This window comes from Caenorhabditis remanei, chromosome IV, assembly GCF_010183535.1.
Source record: "Caenorhabditis remanei strain PX506 chromosome IV, whole genome shotgun sequence".
Lineage (NCBI taxonomy): Eukaryota > Metazoa > Nematoda > Chromadorea > Rhabditida > Rhabditidae > Caenorhabditis > Caenorhabditis remanei.
Window position 1 is genome coordinate 21,208,468 of NC_071331.1, and position 21,668 is coordinate 21,230,135.

At 35.8% G+C, this 21,668-nt stretch overlaps 2 protein-coding genes across 2 annotated transcripts; both read left to right on the forward strand.

Moving 5' to 3' along the window:
• Positions 1-10,409: 10,409 nt before the first annotated feature.
• Positions 10,410-13,338, forward strand: GCK72_015536 (uncharacterized protein; the record flags this gene model as incomplete). Its single annotated transcript, XM_053730945.1, has 4 exons — positions 10,410-10,505; positions 10,869-10,957; positions 11,565-12,283; positions 13,130-13,338. 4 exons carry the CDS (start codon positions 10,410-10,412, stop codon positions 13,336-13,338), a joined length of 1,113 nt encoding a protein of 370 aa, XP_053585717.1.
• Positions 13,339-17,744: 4,406 nt separating this feature from the next.
• On the forward strand, positions 17,745-21,136 carry GCK72_015537 (uncharacterized protein; the record flags this gene model as incomplete). The annotated part of the gene is made up of 6 exons (XM_053730946.1): positions 17,745-17,836; positions 20,166-20,239; positions 20,350-20,519; positions 20,623-20,788; positions 20,836-21,052; positions 21,100-21,136. The coding sequence occupies 6 exons, from the start codon at positions 17,745-17,747 to the stop codon at positions 21,134-21,136; spliced, it is 756 nt and encodes a 251-aa protein (XP_053585718.1).
• Between the last annotated feature and the right edge of the window lie 532 nt (positions 21,137-21,668).

The window sequence follows — 21,668 nt, forward strand, 5'->3', positions numbered from 1 at the left end:
GCGGAGACGACGGTCAGGTGACTTCTAAATGGGATAGGCGAGGAGGAGATGACGTGCGGAGACCGCTGAATTATTGATCGGCGTGTTGAAAAACCTGGGCGACAAAAATACACAAAAAAATCCAAAAATAAAACGGATGCAACTTTATTTATATGAAAAAAACTAGAAAATCTTTAATTTTCAATGTGAAAAACGCTGAAAAATCGTATTTTTATACCAAAAAACATGTTTTTCGCATAAAAAATCAGTAAAAACCATCAAAAAACCACAAAAAATACGAAAAAAATAATAAAAAATAACTGAAAATCCTCTTGTCCACGTGAACTACACGGATGTTGGGTTTCTCTTCCAAGGCTGAAAATCGCTGAAAATCCATATTTTTCGGCGAAACAAAATGTGAAAATTATAGAAAATCAAAGAATAAACCTGTAAAACATAATTTTTATTTAATTTACTAACTAGAAATTTGAAAAAACGGGTATTCAAAGTTGGTGGCCGTGGGGCGATGGATTTCTAGGCCAGCAGGTAAAAATGACGGTTTTGAAGGGGTTTTCTTGCAGAAACGGGTCTAAAAGTAAAATTTTAGAATTTTTCAGTAAATTTGGAACATTTTGATATACAAAACTCTATTATTTTTTCTGTAAAATCTTCTCAATTTTTGAAATTTCAATGAAAAAAAAACATTGATCTTTGATTTTCCCATTCAAGACCAAACAATCAGAGCCCCAGAGCTCGATAAAAAGTCTGACCACAGTTCTCTTTCGGATTCTGCACCGTCTATTTGTCGAGAGCACACTCGGGGGGCTCCACGTGCTTATGGTGCATCTGGCTCTACCATCGACAATAATTTCTAATTTTATCAGTTTATTTGTTCGATTTTTGGGTTCAACTGGTTTTTTTCTTTTTTTCTACTATGTTACTTCGAAATGTACACACAAAGTTGTTTAAATATAGTTTTCGGTAGAGATTTTCGAGATTTTCAAGATTTTCTTGGGTTTTTCTAAAATTTTTCTACAAAATTTTTATATATTCAAAATCCACATAAAATTCTAAATCCGAATCCAAAAAGAAAATCCTGAAAATTTTGAGTTTTACCCCCCTAACGCCACTTTATGCCAATGTCCGCGACCACAGGGAGGGGAACAGCGACGCGACACGCTGTTCCCCTCCCTGCGGTCGCGGACATTCGCATAATTTGGCGCTAAAGTGGTAAAATTCAACATTTCTCAAACAAAAATTTTTTCATCTGATTTAAAATTTTACAAGGATTCCGAATATCACACTTTCGTTCCCCTAATCCCTCAAGTTCACCTTGAAAAATCAAATCTTCTCCAGTCACAAAATTCCAAATGCTAAGACACAACACTTTGTGCTCTCTCTTCTTTCCCCTTTGGTCGTTATCTTGTTTTTTGTGTTCTCCTTTCTTTCTCTCCGTCTCTTCTCTGGTGTTCTTGAGGCCACCACAGTACAAACCTCTCCTACCTGCATTTGTTTTTTTGATGTGTTATGAAATGTTTTCCAACTACCTTCTTCTAAGCTCTGTAAAACGCGCCAACGTCACCCCAGACAAAAAATTTTGGTATTATTAGAACCGTCTTGACAAGGGCTATTTGATGGTACCATAATTGACTATTTTCAAAAAATTCCTACGGGTGGAAAATCAGGGCACAAGTAGGTGATCTGATATCAGTAGTGCCAACCGCATACTTTGAGGTGCTCGTAAAACGAGCCAACGTCACGCCAGCATTGAAATTTTTGTGTAATTAGAATTGTCTTGACAAGGACTATATGATGGTATAAATATAAACTTGAAAATATCTAGATCTCAATTGAAAAAAGTGACCCCTAAGCTCGTTACAAGTCTCAAATTTCAAACCGCTGTAAAACGCGTCAACGTCACCCCAGCCGGTCAATATTGGTATCATTAGAACGGTTTTAAAAAGGGCTATAAGGTGGGTGTTAAGAATTCCTGAAAAAAGTTCAATTTACCTAGAAGAGGTAGGTAAAAGTACAAATAAGTGCTCGAGCACATGCAACTTTAAACTTACTGAAAACGCGCCAACGTCACGCCATCTTTGACAAAAATTGACATCATTCGAACCGCCTTGACCAGAGCTATCTCATTATATAGAAATACTACAAAATTTCAAAGTCTGTCTGTGTGTCCGGGTGTCCTGATGTCCACTGATCCTCAGCTTTGATTTTCTGACCCCATGCGCTTTTAATCTGTTCCTGTACCTATCTTATCTCCAATTTTTTCAAAAAATTGAAAGTTTGAACAAAAACACGTGGAAACCATTTTCCGTACCGATCACATCAATTTAAACCGAATTTTTCGTCGTCCCGAGTAGATCACATGATCAGTCAATTCTCGATTCAATGATCAATTATCTTTTTTGGAGGTCACAAATTGGTCAAATTTATTGGTAGTAAATAATGATGATGATGATGTTATGATGGTGTTCGAGACTGAGGAAAACTGGTATTTCATATACCTACATTTTTATGAGGAAACATACAGGGTGGCTAATAAGTATACGACGCTCTTATTTCTTGGATATTCGGCGGAAAAACGCTTGAATCAACAAAAAAACGTTATTAATAGTTGGAATGTTCAAAATAGATTTAGTATACATAAGGAATTCGAAGTTGGATATTTTGGCTTTGATGCAGGCCATCAGACGTCCACTGAAAAAATCGCCTGTGCGCCGGGTATCGGGCGAGATCTGGACTTATGATAATATTTTTACTATTGAACCTTTTTTCAACCGTCAAAAGCAGAACCTTTTGTTATGAAAAGGTGATAGTAGGTCCCCTTAACGTCACCAGACCCATGACTACCTTATTTCTAAAACTGTGATGGCGTGGGCCGCGGTGACATCTTACGGTAGAACTTCGTTGGTTTTCATTTAAAAAAATGCAAAAATCAACTCGGGGTCCTCCAAAACTTGGTTTTGAAGGATGTTTTGTTCCTCTGTACAGCTCAAAACTCTGCTGGACTCTTTTTCATCTTTCAACAATATTGGGCTACGTCACACAGTTCCAAATCAACAAAATTCACCATCTTATTTATTTTCCTGGCTACTGGAACAACCACTTTAGGCCTTCCTCGTAGGCGGATCTCAATCCAATAGATTTTATCGTGTAGAAATATTTGAAGAGCAAGTTCTCAGGAATCTCTTACAACATGGCCGTTGTTCTCAAAACCGTCCTTCAGAAGATATAGGACGATGTAGACGTCAACTACCTGCGGCGCACAGGCGATTTTTGCAGTGGACGTCTGATGGCCTGCATCAAAGCCAAAGTATCCAACTTCAAATTCCTTTTGTATACTAAATCTATTTCGAACATTCCAACTATTAAAAAAGTTTTTTGTCGATTCAAGCGTTTTCCCGCCGAATATCCAAGAAATAAGAGCGTCGTATACTTATTAGCCACCCTGTATAGGAAAATGTGTGATTTTTATGATTTTCACTTCCTTATAGTAAATTTTTTGGCTATTTTAGGTCCGTGTTTGATCTTGAACCGTTTTAACAAGAGCTATTCAATGGTGTTAGAAGTTTATCAAAAAGCTTCATTTCGGATAAAAAAAGAGGTCCTAAAGAAGTCTGCTTGTTGCCATGTTCCAATACTTCGAACCGCTGTAAAACGCGCCTACGTCACGCCAGACGGAAAATTTTGGTATCATTAGAACCGTCTCAACCACATCTTTCAAATGATATAAATTTGACCGACATAGCTACAGTAAGCAGTGAGTTAACGAGGTTAAAAAGTAGTCAGTTTGAACCGCCCGTACAAGCAATGTTAATTCAGTCTCATTTCAAGCGTCGAAATTTTTGAATGCATTTTTTGACTATTTTGGTCTTTTTGGGCCACTTTTACTCATATTTCCCCATTTTCCCTGTGAATTTTGATTCCTGATTTTAGATGTTTGTCCTTGTACCTGTACCCACCATTATCAAAGTGTTCTCAATTATAAAAATTGAACTTTTTGTGTTGTTGACACAAGTTGACACAAGTTGTCACATACTCTCTCACTATAATCTTTTGTGTAGTTTGTATTTTCCCTTTTTTATATATAATATGTTTTTTGGTTTCTTTTTTCTTGTGAATCAAACCTTGATCTTCATTTTTGTTGGCAACATTTTTTTTGAGATATGAGAGACGCAGAGATGGAAGGGTGTCTCGGTGTCTGCGCTCTCTTTCTCTCTATCTCCCTCTTTTTACTTGTAACCCTTATATCTCAACAAGGGGCGGTGCTATCATAAAGTTGTAAACGAAGAAAATGTGTAGAATTTTATGTACTCATCACCATAGTGTTCTCGATAACTATAAAATTGAACTTTCTCTTATTGTTGACTCAGGTTGTCACATACTCTCTCACTATAATCTTTTGTGTAGTTTGTATGCCCCTCCCCCTTTTCAATATAAATTTGGGGAATCTGCCTGCGCTCTCTTTCACTCCTTTTTACTTCTAACCCTTTTATCTCTTCATTGAAGTGCTGTGCGGAATTCCTTCTTCTTTCTTCCAACTTCCATTTTTGAAAATTTTACTTCCGCACAGCACTGCTCTACAATATCAAAAAGTTGTTAACTAAGAAGATCTAAACCTCTGATCCTTTATAAGCACACATTTTCGGTGTCTTAAATAGAAAATGGACAGAATAGTTGATGCAGAGTAACAGGAAGACAGAGATTAGTCAAGTACGGGCATTGAGGTTTTAGGTTTCTTTGTTTCTTGAGACTTCGCAAGGTGCCAGAAACCAATTTTTTTTAAAGTTTTCAAATTTTCTGCAAATTGTCGTGAAATTTGGCACCGTGCCAACAAATATCTCATATATCCTTCCACAGCAAGATTATCTTCTCTGATTGTTTTGTTTTTTAATCCAAGCAATATTTTTTTCCAGTGGAATTTAAATTTCCAGTTCTATACATATATGTGTGTGTACTATGCTTCTACTACTACTTTTCGTATATTTCGTCTTCTTCTAGACGAAAAAAAGGAGAAAAGTACAGTTTCCAGTGACACGACGTCTTCTGACCACGAACTAACCTTCAAAAAAAAATTCATTATCATTATAGCTATTGACCCACTGGCGCCATTACTTTTCGAAATTCCCCCAACCCCCCTTTTCGAAAAAAAAGAACCAAAAAACTTGTGGCTGTGTGTGACTGCTATATCATGATGATATGATAAGATATAGTGTCCCCCCTGGGGGCGTCTTCTCCCCCTTCCGTCATCTTATATATCATATCATTGATTTGGATGGAGACGCGCCAATTTTCGTTGAAAAGCGAAGCGTTTCTTTGCGTATTTGTTGTTTTGAGACAAGATCAGATTTTGGACTTTTTGGTATTCAAAGCACTGTGAAACGCGCCAACGTCACCCCAGCCAGAAAATTTTGGTATCATTAGAACCGTCCTGAAAAGGGCTATCCGATGGTACAAAAAATAACATTTTGAAAAAATTCCTAGCGGTGGAAAATCAGGACACAAGTAGGTGATCTGGTGGCAGTAATGTAAACCCCCATACCTTGATATGTCTGTAAAACGCGTCAACGTCACCCCAGCCAATACATTTCAGTATCATTAGAACCGTCTCAACAACAGCTTTCGAATGATATAAGTTTGACCTACGTAGCTACAGTAGACAATGAGTTAACGAGGTTAATGAGTACCGCCCGTAAAAGGAAAGTTATTTTGACCAGTACCAAAAATTCATCCGATGAATATTTAGACAATTTTAAGGGCTTTCGATTGGTAGTAATTTCAATTTTCTAGTGTTTATTCAGACTTAGTTATAATCGATCTAAGAATGTCAACTCGAAATTTTTGACTATTTTAGGTCTAATTTTGGTATTTTGGGCCATTTTTATGTCACTTTTACTCATGTTTCCCATTTTTTCCCTGTGAATTTTGATTCCTGATTTTAGATGTTTGTCTCCTTGTACCTGTACCCACCATCACCAAAATGTTCGCAATAACTATAAAATTGAACTTTTTATTGTTGTTGACACAATCTTTTGTGTAGTTTGTATTCCCCTTTTTCTATAAAAAATATGTTTTTTGATGCTGTTTTTCTTTTGAATCAAACCTTGGTCTTCATTGACAACTTTTCGATAAAGAGATACGAGAGACGCAGAGATGGTAGGGTGTCTCGGTGTCTGCGCTCTCTTTCTCTCTCTCTCTCCCTCTTTCTACTTGTAACCCTTATATCTCAACAAGGGGCGGGGCTATCAAAAAGTTGTCAACTAAGAAAATGTGAAGAATTTTATGTAAATTTGTTTTGTAGTTGACAACTTTTTGATAGCAATAATAGTTTTCGAGATATAAGGGTTAAAGGAAGAACAGGAGAGAGAGGGAGGGAGAGAGAGGGAGGGAGAGCGCAGACACCCAGACACTATAGCTTCTCTGCGTCTCTCATATCTTTTGAGCCTTTAGTGTGATTGAAAAGTTGTCAACTACAAAAATAGAATTCCAGCCTTGATCTACATAATAAACATAAATTCAAGGCAATGTGACCCCACCGGACTGTCTGAAATTTCAGTCTTACCGATTTTCTCGGTTCTTTTCACTATTTTTTTCACAACAATCGAGACGGGACCTCTATGTCTGAAATTTTCCCCATTTTTAAGCTTTTTTGTTCTTTTACGTCATCGATCTTCTCTATCCCCTCTATCCACCTACACACCTGTGACCTCTGCTGTACCCATTTCGTCATTCTCACATTATTATTATTATTATTATTGTTTTACATATTTATCTCATCAGTTAGAAAGCCCCCCTTTTTTTTGTTTCTTCTGCTACCCGAGCTGCTCGTATTACCCACCATCTGTCTCCGTCTCTCTTTCTCATTCTCTCTCACCTCTACTCCAACGACCACCAAGAACTACTTGGCACACTGCCAACCTGGTCTTTGTATCTTATCGCGTCGTCTTATTCCTGCGTTTTCTTCTTTTTTGGAGGAGAAAATTGCGACTTTTGGAGAGTTTTTGGGGTTTTTAATAGTGGGGAATGAGATTTTTGTGTTTTTTTTGCTGAAAAATGATTTTTTTTTGGTAAAGCGAAGTTGAGATTTACGTGTTTTCTGAGTTTTCGACCATTTTTTGCAGTTTCTGATCTAAAATTTTCACAATTTGTTGGTTTTCAGCTTTAAATTACCTTTAAATTACCATGAACCACTTTGAGATGTTCGTGAGTGAAAAAAACCGAATTATACCATTTTTTCATGATTTTTGGGTCAATTTTATCAATTTTTGAGTTTTTGACGCTTTCAATGATTTTTTTTGGATTCCTGACCCCTTAAAACCTATATTTCGAAAAAGCAAAAAAAAATTGACCGCAGGTGGAATCGAACCCTGGTACCTCGGGGTGCAGTGATTATTGTCTACCTTAACCACTCGGCCAGAACTGAAATTTTGAAAAACGTTTTTTTTCCCATTTTTCTTCCAATCATAATCTCATTTTCCCTCTTTTTCCAATATCTCAGCTTGATATTCGTCCATATAACATCTAAAATCTCTTCATTTCCACCATTTTTTCAATTTCCTGACTCCAAAAAACAAAGAAAACCGGGGTCAAATTTTCCCGTTTTTCTTGTTCAACAGGCTAAATTTTGCACCGGACACGTCATTTTCATGTTCAAAAATAGGTGCGAGGGGGAAGTGCAAAATATTTGTCTTTCTTCCCTTGTTCCTTCCGGTCTTCTTCTTTTTGAGAAGGGCAAATGGAACCTGTATATAGCAGATATCTCTAATTATATGTGTATGTTTATTCAAATGATGTGATCACTTTGTATACAACATTTTCTCACCTGATATCTCTTATCACTGTACAATTTGCTTGATATTTTGGACATTATCAATAATACACGTGAAAGACATGTGAGACTACAAAATAGCGAGAAAAATTGACAGTTTTGAAGCGGGAAAATGAAAAAAATGAAGATTTTGTCGAAAATTTTGAAATTTCCCACATTTTTCAAAATTTTCAGTTCTGGCCGAGTGGTGAAGGTAGACAGTAATCACTGCACCCCGAGGTACCAGAGTTCGATTCCACATGGGGTACAAATTTTTTTGCTTTTTTGAAATAGAGGTTTTGAGGGATCAGAAATCCAAAAAAGATCATTAAAACAAATTGGAGTCAGGGAAATCAAATTTTTCTTCAAAAAACCTAAATTTCTAATTTTGAACTTTTTAGAAGTTTTTCAAATTGTGCTTTCTGTGTTTTTCGTGACCTCCAGTCTAGCCTACAGTATCCTCTACCTTCAAAAGTTCACACACATTTATTTTTTGTGATCTCGTCAGACCCTTCTCATGTAAGTGGACACAGCTATTTGTCATCATCCCCCCCCCCTTTTCCAATGGACACAATGTTTTGTGATCTACGCTTATTTCTTTTCGTGTTTGTGCATGTGCCCTCTCTCTCTCTCACACTTTATATATTCAGACCTTTTCACTCAAATAATCGTTCTCTGCTATTCACTTTTTTTTTCTTTTCTTGGCGAAGAATGGTTTCGTCGGAAGAGCAGAGAGCAAACGACATTTCACATTTTTCAGTGATAAGGAAGACATTATTTTGGAGTTTTCAAATGATAAATTGGGAGAAAATTGTGTAGAAATTAGTATATGGAGGTTGGTTTTTGTAGTTTTTGTAGTTTAAAAAAAAACAATTTCAAAATTTTTTTTTTGAAAATTTAGTTCTTTTCCAAAGCTTCCCAAATTTTCAGATTTTTTTTGCCTTAAAACGTATGTTTATTTGATAGATCAAACCTAGAGCTTCATTTTCATAGTTGACAACTTTTTGATTCAGCCACGCCCCAATGAGATACAGCTCCTAGAAGTTAGGTACCTTCGTAGCTCCTTTGCACTGGGCTCCCCTACTTCAATGACTTATAACTTTTTAGGGAGGTGTTGTACAAAAAAGTTGTCAACTACAAAAATGAAGCTCTAGTTTTGATCTACACAACTATATTAATTTTAATATAGTATGGTGGGCTAAAGATACCGTACCACCTCTTTGAAGTTTGCCGATTTTTCTATTTTTCCATTAACTCAAAATTTCTGAAAAATTCCTCAAATTTTTTTCTTTCCGGGGGCTCCACGCAAAATCTCAATTTCAACACCCCAAGGAAAAGAAAAAAACGTATGTGCAAATAGAAACATTTCTTCTCTCCATTCGAAATTGAAATGATCAATTTCCATCGAATTCGAAAAATAAATAAACTTTTTTTCTCCCGCCGGGGCTCCCGCGTGAGCCCATACCATACCACCCACACATTTCTTCCCTCCTTCCGTTCTCCTTCCTCTAGGCTCCGCCCCCTTCTAGACCGTTCCGGTCTAAAAGTGGGCGGAGCCTGTATGAGGTTCAAATAAAATAGAAAAGCAGAAAATATGGTGCCATTTTTTGTTATGGGGGGAGGGGGTAGTTCTTTGATTTTTTTATCAGTGAGTTTTTTTCTTCGAGGTTTGAATTGATAAGAATTGGCGTTTTCGGTTCTTCATGTGACAGTATTGAGAAAAAGTTAGGGTATTTAGAACTGAAAAAAACTGAAAATTTTTTTTTGAAGTTTAAAAAAAATTTTTTTTCAAGTTTTCAAAACTTTGACTGTTCCTAAACAACTATTAGTCTTTTTTTTCTTTAAAAAATGTCTAAAACACCAATTTCCCCATTTGGTGGCCTAGAAACCCAAACGTTGGGATTCTAGGCCCCGCCCTCAAAAAACTCGGCCATCCCTGATTTTAAACGTTGTTTGTCGTTTTTCACCATTTTTTGTGGTTTTCGACGTGATTTTTAGTAAAAACGCAATTTTTCAACCTAGGAAATCCGAAAACCTTATTTAAAACCTGAATAACCACTTTTTCCGCAAAAAAATCCCGAAAAACTCTGAAAAAATAAATTTTTCGGATCCATCGAGTTGAACCGTTTTTTTGTGGTTCTTCGCTAATTTTTAGAAGTTTTAGATGTGATTTTTGATGAAAAACGCGATTTTTCAACCTAAATAACCTGAAAACCCTATTTTAAACCTGAAAAACCACTTTTTTTGCTGAAAAATCTCCAAAAACCCTGAAAAATGAAGAACCGTTTTTTGTTCTTTTTCATCTATTTTTTGAGGTTTTAAGCCTGATTTTTGCTGAAAAACTTGATTTTTCACACTAGAAAGTTGTCAAATCCCGTTTTTACTTTGAAAAACCACTTTTTCTGAAACAATCCAGAAAAATCCCCTGAAAACTCTATTTCCTTCAATTTTGATGATTTTTGGCTCATTTTTCTCAGAATTTTTCAATTTTTCCAATTTTCCGTGTTAATTTTTTGACTTTTTTTGTTTCTCTTCCAATTTTCCATCCTAAACCACTAAATCTGAAATTTTCAGCCACTCTCTCTCTCTTCCCTTCTCACCAACTCAAGAGATGGCCGCCTTGGCGATTTCCCAATGCGTTAGCCACGTGGCACGCCCCGTTTCACCAATGACACAATCAAATTCCAGTGGAAGTCGGCAGCAATTGGTAAGTTTGAAAAAGTCTGAAAAAATTTTTCGAAAAAAATTTTTGACCAAAAAATCAATTTATAAACTTAGTTTGTACTCTAAATATCTTTCTTATTCGATTTTTTTCCGTTTGAAACTACAAATTCCGCCTCGAAAACCATTTATTTTTCACCGAAAACCGTCCATTTTTCCTTGACAAACTGAGATAGTGTACATAACTAGGAGACACCGGCGACTCACCCCGAAAAGTGCCAAAAGTGGGTTTTCCAAGAGGAAAAACATGATTTTGATGCGATTTTTTGCAAGGAAATCAAATTTTTTAGGTCTGGAACCATATATTTGAGAAGGAAATTTGAAAAAAAGAAAATTCTTGAATTTTCAGCCCATCCGATCCGCTCTGATCCTCCGCAAAAGCACAAGATGGCAGTGGGAAAAGGAGCAAACTGGAATGACAGATGCCGAGTTGAAAAAGTAAGTTTCAATACGATAATAACAACAAAAAAATTTGAAAAAAAAATGTTCGAATTTTTTTTTTGAAAATAGCAATTTGTCTGAAATTTTTTGTACAAAGCGGCTGAATCATCAAACATGAGTACAGTATTAAGATTCTCCACAAAATTTCCAAGATTTTGAGCCCCATATCGACCTATTTTGAAACATTTTGACTTTTCGAGGGGGCCTACAGACCTAACAGGGCCTAAACGACTTTAATGGAAATAGGTCGATATGGGGCTCAAAATTTTGGAAATGTTGTGATAAATCCGAAAAAACACAATGATTTATCATAAAAACTCGATTTTCCAAGTTTTATTCACTTTTCTGGTGTTTGAAATTTTACGATTTTTTAAAATTTCTTAAAATTTTGAGATTCATACAAAGTAGTTGTCATATTTAACTTTCTTATTAAATTTCCAAAATTTTGAGCCCCATACTGACTTATTTTGGAACAATTAGACTTTTCGAGGGAGCCTACAAGCCTAAAAGGGCCTATCCGACCTCAACGAAAATAGGTCAATATGGGGCTCAAAATTCATCAAATTTTACAGAGAATTCAAAAATAACAATAAAAACTTTCCAGACACCTCCAACAAAAGGGCACCAACGTGGCAGAGCTCCTGGAAAACGAGAAGAAACAAGTGCAAGCCTTCCAACAGATCGTCAACGAGCTCAGCAAAGCAGGGATCTCAGCCAGAGTGGTCACTCGACAACAACTCGTACAGTACCTCCCGGACACCGATTTAGTGATCTCAGCCGGTGGAGATGGGACCTTTTTGGCAGCCGCCTCGGCAGTCAGCGACCAAACCCCAATTATTGGAATCAATACTGACCCGATCGGTTCTGAAGGACATTTGTGTGTCGGGGGCAAGACTCCGCCCAGAAATCTCATCGAACGTCTGGTATCTGGAAATTTGAATTGGGTACAGAGAAGTCGTATCCGGGTTACGGTAGCTGAGAAGAACAGTCTGTTTTCTATGAAAAAGACGGCAAAGAAAGTGACAAATTTGGCGTTAAACGAGGTGTTTATCGGGGAGGATGAGGCTGCCAAGGTTTCCACGTACAATATATCGATTGATGATTCGCAGACGGTCAAACAGAAATCATCTGGATTGATTGTCTCCACGGGGACAGGATCGACTAGTTGGTATCTTGGAATGAATCGAATCGATGAAAATGCGACGACTTCTGTACTCGAGGCACTCCAATCACTTGGAATCAATGTGCCGATTACCAGGAATTTGGTGGAGAAAGTTGTGACCACTGTCAATGAGAAAATTCCTTTTGAGCCGGATCATCCGAGTGAGTTTCTCTCTTTTTTATGTGGTTTTTGGTGAAAAACAATTATAAAATCTGGAATCCTTGAAAAATTTGCGAAATTTTGACACCTATATCGACCTGCATCCATTAAGGTTGCTCAGGCCCTGTTAGGCCTGTAGGCCCCCTCGAAAAGTAAAAATGCTCCAAAGTAGGTCGATATGGGCTCAAAATTTTGAAAATTTTATGATAAATTCAAAAATTCATAATAAAAATTCTAAAAACCATGATTTTGTTGATTTTTGATAACTTAAGTTCAAGAAAAACTTTAACATTCCACCTAAAATTTTAAAATTGAGATTTCAAAAGATATCATTATCATTTTTATGTTTTTCACAAAGTTCCCTAAATTTTAAGCCCCATATTGACCTATTTCCGATGAGTTTGAAATTTTCGGGCCTAAACAGGGCCTGACAGGCCTAACAGGGCCTAACTGACCACTTTCATTATAGGTCAATATGGGGCTCAAAATTTTGGGAATTTTATGAAAAACTTGAATATTTATATGAATTGCTATGAAAACTTGGTGTTTTGACAGTATATTGAAAATTCTATTTCGTCTATCCTAAACACCCCAAAACTAAGTTTTCTGGATCAATAGCTTCAAATAAGTTAAATTTACAAAATCTCCATAAAATTTCCAAACTTTTGAGCCCCATATTAATATATTTTGAAGCATTTTAACTTTTCGAGGGGGCCTACAGGCCTAACAGGGCCTATCCGACCAAACCCAATATAGGCCGTTATAGAGCTCAAAATTTCAGAAATTTTACAAAGAATCTGAATCTGACACTCGTTTTGTACTTAAGTCTCACATTTTTCATTTTTCAGGTTTCGCCTTCTCAATCCGTGAGCCAATCTTCAACGCCACCTACAAACGGACGGCCACCCGCGGATTCGCTCGGAAAATCCGCCTGGAATCCAGATGTACAAACGGATACCTTGTGTTGGATGGATCCACAAAAATTCCGTTCCCACGTGGATCCATTGCAACTATTGAAATCAATTCGAATGATGCACTCAAGACGGTTATTGTGTGATGATATGTCTGAGCTACAGTACCCAAAACCTACAGTAATCTGCGATACTATGTTCACTTTATTCTTCTGAAAATATATGGGCCAAATATTTTACCAAGGACGGGTTTTTTTGTATTGTATTATTGTGATTTTTTTTTGGGAATTTTCAAAATTCCTTGTTTTTTTTGTACAGAAATGAATTTGATGCTTAAGAAATGAATTTTCTATTTGAAATAGTGTAATTATTTGTGTGAAACAAGGAAAGTCACCGAAAACAGAGTAATTTCAGATTGGTCGCCTAGAAAGCCAAGGTTTACACAAAGTTCCTCCTCCAATGTTTCTGTCCACGTTGACCATCGTAACAATCGTCGTGAACTGCACAGCTATGGTTGAATTCGGCTGGAATCAACATTTTGGAAAACTTGGTGGCCTAGAAATTCAAATCTGAGAATCCTAGGCTACCAAATCCAACACTATTGCTATATTTAGAATTCCCATAAAATTTTCAAAAATTTTCCAAAATAAGACAACATGGGGCACAAAATTTCAGAAATTTTATAGAGAATGTGAATATGTCAAAAAATTTGTATATTGAGGAACGAGGAACGTCAAACATGAGAGCCAACAGAGCGACGACGAGTGGCGATTTTGGCGACTTTTTTAAAATGCAAATTTTCTATTTGCTTGGTATTTCTAACATTTAGTTTGAAATCGTGCGGTTATTTCAATTCCTTGTGTAATTTCCAAAGTTTTGAGCCCCGTGATAACCTATTTTTGAAGTTATTTGAGGTGATTCTAGGCCACTAACCTAAAAATGATCCGAAATGTGGCAAAATAGGAGTCAAAACTTCAAAAAAAAACCCCGACTTCTTTCCAGTGAAAATGATAAAAAAAAGAAGATTTTTGCCAAAAAAGTTGTCAGTTGGACGTCAAAAAGGGTGTTAACTCTTCTTAAGCACAAACAGAAAGGAACAATCCAACTGATAAGAAATTACTGAAAGGCATCATTTCCGTCATATTTTATTCTGACGTTGTCGAGTCGAAAGGAAGGAATACCAAAAAAGATAGTAGAAACTTATTGAACAGATTAAAATACCATTATTACAACATTGAAACCGGACGATTCTGAAAAAACCTGAATCTTCACTGACATTTTTTAGAATACACTGACCATATTGTCCCTGTAAGTGTTAACGTTCCTAGTCAGTGTGAAAAATGACGAAATCTGTTTGAAATGTTAGTAATTTAAAATTTTAAGACGCACTCTCTGACTCGTTCGATCACCCGTAGGCACCCGAAAAAAGTTGACCATCTCCGATTTGCCTATAATTTCGATCAAAGATTGTATTAAGTGTTCTCAGCAAATTGGAGTACTTTTTGGCCGGGTCCGTCACCTGGGTACCTAGGAAAATCAAAAAATCGATATTTTTCGAAAATTTTTCCTAAAGTAGTTAGGTATGAAATCTTAACTGGAAGTTATTGTAAACACTATTTTAAGCATTTTTTGTATTCAGAAGAAAATTCCAGCTCAACACCTTCATTGTGAAAATTTTGAAAGTTCATGAAATTTTCGGGTTTTTTTCATGAAATCGTTTTTATCTCGGCAGTTACACGAGAAAACAGCGTTTTTTATTTAAAATTCGAAATTTACATAAAATTTGGTATTGGATCCATGTTGTCCCTACTCGTATCTCTATCCCCAAAGAACACTTTTTTGGGGAAGTATGTGAAAAAGTGCGATTTCAATTTTCGAGGCCTTCCGGTAAATCATTTTTGATGTTTTGAATTAATGGATTCTTATAATTTTTAATTTAATCATGTCATTTTTTTTCATTTCCAACACAATTTTAGATCATATCAGTAAAAAATTTCAGAAAAATTGAATTTTTTGATTTTTTGAAATTTTTTCCTGAACTGAATCATTCGAACTGAAATATTAAGGATCGCATTATAAAATTGGGAGAATATGACTGGAACATGATCTAGGTTTACAAAACAACCAATTTCCACCATTGGATCATCTGTTACTTACGCTTTAATGATGAAATTCAGCGAAAGGTTCCACTTGGGAGGTTGGTGCTAAAGTCCTTCATACTTGCAACGTTATTTGGCAGATGAATGTGTTGAAAGTGACAGGAAAAGAAAGAAAACTACAAAAACTTATTAATTTACCAAGATTTTAAAAGAAAAATTTGAAAAAAATAAGACTCATACGTAGAGACCGCAACATTTTTTTCAAACTCAATTTTTCATAAAAATTTCCATCCTGACCTTTTCTTCAGGTAAATGGAAGTACATTCCCAAATTTTTTTCTGAAAATATTCACACTCTCCGAAGTTACAGGACCTTTTAGTCAGCCATGGTTTCTACTGAATTTCTCTTGGGGAATTCTTTTGTTTTCCTGACCACGCAAAAAATATTTTCTGTTTTCACGTTCAATCCGTCGAATTTTTGTAAAATTTAGGAAAGTTCGAACCAGAAACCCTTTGGTTAAAAACCAGCGTGTTATCCACTGAACTAAATGAGTACAAATGTGACGCTGATAATAGGAAAATATATTTTTGACGTGATTTTTAAAAATTGAAGAGAATTATTTGAAGGATTTTCAGCTTATTTCGAGATAAAACATCAAATATCTAAAGTTCTACAATACGGATTTTTTAATTTCTAAGTGGATCTAGATCGAAATTTTGCGTAGATTCTGATTCCGTCGAAAAACGAAGCGAGTCTGACTTGCATTAACCTGAACTGTCGATAAAACTACTTTTCTTTTTGAGCCTGTTGTCTTCCGACACCGAAAAAACCACATTTTACGAATCAACGGCTTTCAAAATTTTGGCCCCAGGTACCTGAAGAGATGTCTAAGAAGAATATGTCAGAAAATAGATCGGTTATCACTGTAAATTTTTGAAGTGATGCCTCGAAGTTCAGCTGGCTCCCAAAAAAATTCGACAACACGAAAATTTAATTTTCTTTCAAAACCTATTAGAGTATGTCAAGAACTACTAGAAACAGTAAAAAAACAATGCGAGTCTGACCTAGAACAACCTAAACGTGACGTTTTACTGAAAAAAGCAAAATGTTTTTTCAGTTTTCTGAGAAAACTAAACATTTGGGTGAAACGAAAGTGTGTTCATCGGATTCTACGTACTCGATTACATAGGGGTCAAAAGTTTTCATTCTGTTTTAGCGTTCTGGGCTCTCAGGGCAGACCGCCAAACATTTCAATAAGCTCCCCATGACGCCCCAAGAGAAGAAAATGAAAAACTCCGCCCACGTTCATTGCGGTCCCTACTCATACGTGTTCAATGGACTGGTCTTTTTGTGGAAATCAGAAAAATAATTTTCAATTTTTTTCTTGAAAATCTTTCTTTTTGTATCAATTTTTGTAGTTTTCTTTCTACCCAGGTGACGGACCCGGCCAAAAAGTACCCCAATTTGCTGAGAACACTTAATACTATCTTTCATCAAAATTATAGGCAAATCGGAGATGGTCAACTTTTTTCGGGTGCCTATGACCTGTTGACCGATGCTCGATCGACTCCGAGAGTGCGTCTTAACGTTTTTCAGATTTTCACTCACTCAGACAGTCAAATATTTTCACACAAATCATTTCTCGACGCTTTTCCTGTTTCTACTTTTTGCGCCTTCTCCTCAAACGTCATACGATAGCGGAAGAAACATAGTTAAGACTCTTCACTGATAACACGCACATCATAAGTGTCAGATCGATCTTCATACTTTTGATAATTTTTTGCTTGTTATCAGTGAGTTCCCTTTTTTGTGTTATCACGAAGTATTACGTTACTTCCCCAGGAACAAATTACATCCTCTATTAAAGTCATGCCTCTTATGACGTACGAAAGACAACCAAAAGTATGTATAAAAGGCCGATAAGAAAAAAGAGTCGCTTGCAGACTTACCGTAAATACTGTATTATAACGGCATGCCGTTATATTTTTCAACTGCCTCCGAGAGAAATTTTGTGGTTTCAGAAACTCATTAAAATTGAACGAAAAAACTTCTTTGGACTTTCTATTTGCTGATCTAGAAGTGATCAAACACATTGCTTCTAATCAGAACCGAGAAAAAATCCCCTGATAAACATTTTAAGGGATTCTGAGTAGAGATGGGGTGCCGTTATAATACAGGTGCCGTTCTATTACAGGTGCCGTTATAATACAGTATTTACGGTATCTCAGTCAGTCAGATTCTATTCTATTACACTCCCCCCCCCCCCAAATATCAGAAGCAAAACAAAATGAAATAGTTATACCATTTCAGATTCAAAAATAAAAGAGTTCTCTTAATAAACTAGATTTAATTCAGGTTCCTCTGCCGCATGTGCTCCATCCTGGAACATCACTAATCTGTACGCATATTCCACTGATATTGACTATGATACATTTTTGATTGGTAGTAACAAAATGGACGGTTGGATTGATTTATATGGAACAATGGCAAATGTTCGACTCGATACAAAAGAGGAAGAAGAGATTGAGTATCACACGGACTGGAAGTATGTTTGGTTTCCGTTTTTGATCCATTAAGAGGCACTATCTGTAAGAGTGAGAATGTTTGTGTTGGGCCTTGGCACAGTTGCAAAAAGTTGTTTCAATCCGAACTCTTTTCACAGCATATGTACCCCTATGGTAGTAATTTACAAACAATATGTCACCAGTCCCCTATGACGTCATCATAGGAAAATATGACCAATAATTGACTTTTCACCCAAAAATTCCTAAAAATTTCAATTTTTCAGAAAACATTGGGAAACTTTTGCATCATATTAGAAATCATTTTGGCTAACTCCACACAAATTTTCGGCACCCCAGACACCCCAGAAACCGATCAGAAAAATTTATTTCCATGTTTTTTCAACTTTTCTCAAGAAATCCCTCTAGAAATCCTTAAATTTCAATTTGTATTCGTATTTCCCGCAAAAAGTTATACTAGGGTCAATTAAAATCATCAAAAAACAGGAGAACCTTTTTTAGATATTTCGATTTTTTCAAAAATCACATAAGGGTCCCCCCTTATGAAAATTTTTTTTTGGCAAAAAAATCCCAAAAAATTTAGCTCCGAAAATAATTGGAATGTTGATGAAACCTTTGGAAAAAGTGCCTCACAAAATATTAGACCTCAGAAATGTGTTTGAACGGATTTCCTTTTTTTTTCATCCAACTTTTTCCAGTTTTTTTCTGTTTTCATCAATAAATTGCACAGAAGTCCTCAAATTTCAAAAAATATTCTAATTTTTCGCAAAATTTAACATATAAGAACCCTCCAATTTGAAAATTTTCAATTCTCGAGGCAAATATCAAAAAAGTCGCTAAATTCTGTTCTTTTTCAACAGTTTTGCCTCAAGTCTAAAATTTTTAACTGATTTCTGACAAGTCGTACAAAATTTTGGCTATTAAGATAAAACCAAGATTTAACGTCTGATACCAGCTTGAAGAACATAATTTTTGAAATTTTTTTCTGCGATAGCTTTTATTTCACAGTTTAGATATGCAAATATTTATTTAGGTTAATTAATGAAATAATCAACAAAAAAGTAGACAAGACCAAATCCAAGGGACAGATTTCAACTCAGTTGAACTCTGCCCATCCATGGGGACACGCGAAAACTGAGATTTTACATTTTTGGTAGTCCTTTCACATGGGAGGACAGATTTCAACTTCGTTGAACTTTGTCTTTCCAACAAAATAGGAAAGGTCACGTAAATAAGATGAGTTTACAACAAGGATGATTCTCTCGGTTGAATTTCGTCTTGCACATCCAGAATTGCAGCAATCATGTCTGGAAAATTCATAGTTCTTCTCGAGACCAGGCTCTTTTCTTATCTGCCTGAGTATACATAAGCATGACATCCCACGCTTCTCACAAAAATGCCCATTTGTTCATCACATCAACATGTACTTGTGATAATCTGTAAAAACTAGTTTTCAGGGAATAAGGAAACTTACCGGGTTTGTAGAATGCAATGTATCTGTATCCTCTTCTGAGCATTTTGAGACAAAAAATAGCGTTTTTCTCACATTTCCCAAAAATCTGCGACTTTTTTTATATTTGCCTCGAGAATTGAAATTTTCAAATTGGAGGGTTCTTATATGATTCAATCAAAATCATTGAAAAACAGGAGAACCTTTTTGAGATTTTTTCATTTATTTCAAAAATCACATAAGGGTCCCCCCTTACGAAAGAAAATTTTTTCGAAAAAATAATTTCACATGGTTTTGATGCAAAAACGTTGAGACCATTGATAGAACATCAACAACTCTTTTATTATAGTTTGAACTTTTTTTGCCAAAAAAAAATTTTCATAAGGGGGGACCCTTATGTGATTTTTGAAAAAATCGAAATATCTAAAAAAGGTTCTCCTGTTTTTTGATGATTTTAATTGACCCTAGTATAACTTTTTGCGGGAAATACGAATACAAATTGAAATTTAAGGATTTCTAGAGGGATTTTTTGAGAAAAGTTGAAAAAACATGGAAATAAATTTTTCTGATCGGTTTCTGGGGTGTCTGGGGTGCCGAAAATTTGTGTGGAGTTAGCCAAAATAATTTCTAACATGATGCAAAATTTTCCCGATGTTTTCTGAAAAATTGAAATTTTTAGGAATTTTTTGGTGAAAAGTCAATTATTGGGCATATTTTCCTATGATGACGTCATAGGGGACTGATGACATATTTTTTGTAAATCACTACCATAGGGATATATATGCTGTAAAAAGAGTTCGGATTGAAACAACTTTTTGCAACTGTGCCAAGAGGAATCCACATCTTACAGACAACGCCTCTTAATATACCTTTTCATTACAGAAGTTTAAGTGATTCTCTAGATGCCCATCAACCGGATCCATCACTTGGATATGGAGACACAACAACTGGAAGCAACTTGTACAACGTGTTGAAGGTTTGTACTGTTTTCAACTCTTATCCAGAAAATTTTTCAGAAATTTCTCAATAATGGGAAGGTTTCAATATGTGGAGCCCAAGTGTTCATAGCTGTAAAACGGTATCCAGATGAGTCTGATGTATCAGACATAATCAAACAACTACGAGCCAATCATGTGATCGTGAACATTGCTGTCGACAGTATCCCATCGGGTGGTTCCAATTCGGCGACACTATACGAAATGTCATTTCAAACCAATGGATACTGTGTCTTTGCCACCGGCAGTGATCTTTCAAATGTGAGTTTTCCATCTCGATGATTCAATTTCTACACAAAAGATATAACCAAACATTCTGGAATATGATCGCCACTGCATTCTCTTCTTAACTAACAGTTTTCAGGCTTTTTCCTGGATGTTTGAGATACTAGGCTGGCCTTTCCAATTCATTGCTTCAAATTTTGTGGTTTTTGGATCGGGTCGAATCGAAATACCTGCATTCAAAACTCCGGTACCACCACCGGGTGAAACAGTAACCTGTTTATTTGCAATAACAGTTCAGAATCACAGTAAGGATACTTTCCAAGTTAAACTTTATCATTCACAATATTTGCAGCACTCGATAATTCATTCGTATCCATGAACTATACAATTGAGAGTACCGATGGATCTGATATTCATGAATTTCCAAGTACCCAAACATATCCTCTCTATGGAACTGCACAATCAACTAACCTCGTTTTGTACGGATACCTCTCGTACAAATGGACAATTGACTACCATTATAACACTGTTGCACCACAAATCATTGAATGCAGAATGTACAGTGGAATGTGAGTTTTCCAACAGCTTTTACAATAGCATAAATCTAATATTTCAGCTATCACGACTTCGTACCACTGCCAGATTTCAAGTGATCGGTTCAATGTTCTGTGATATTTTTATTTCCCAATAAATAATTGTTGCATTTAAATCAGGGTTTTTTCACTTCTAACTAATACCAGCTAACAACAAACCGATTCTACAGCCCTACCTACTGAAGCAATATTCTTCAAATTTAGACTAAAAGATCAGAATTTTTTCTTAACGATGTTCGTCTTTTTCTTTTTTTGAAATTTTCAAAATGACGTCTTCTGAATGAGACATACTGATAAAACGCGTGGAAGCGGAAAGAGAGTCGATTTTGGCCGGTTTTGGGTGGTTTAGTAGATTTTCACGGTAAAAAAAGCACAGAAAGAGCGAAAAAATTCAAAAATTGAGATTCTGTGAGTTTTAGGCCCTGCCGACTTTAATTTTCAAAAATTAAAAAAAAGACAACATGGGGCTCAAAATTCTAGAAATTTAATAGAAAATTTTAATATGTCAAAAACTTATGCCTCAAAAAAGGCATAATAGGTCTAAAACCGTCAAAAACACAAACTTATCCCAAATAATTCATTTTAATCCATA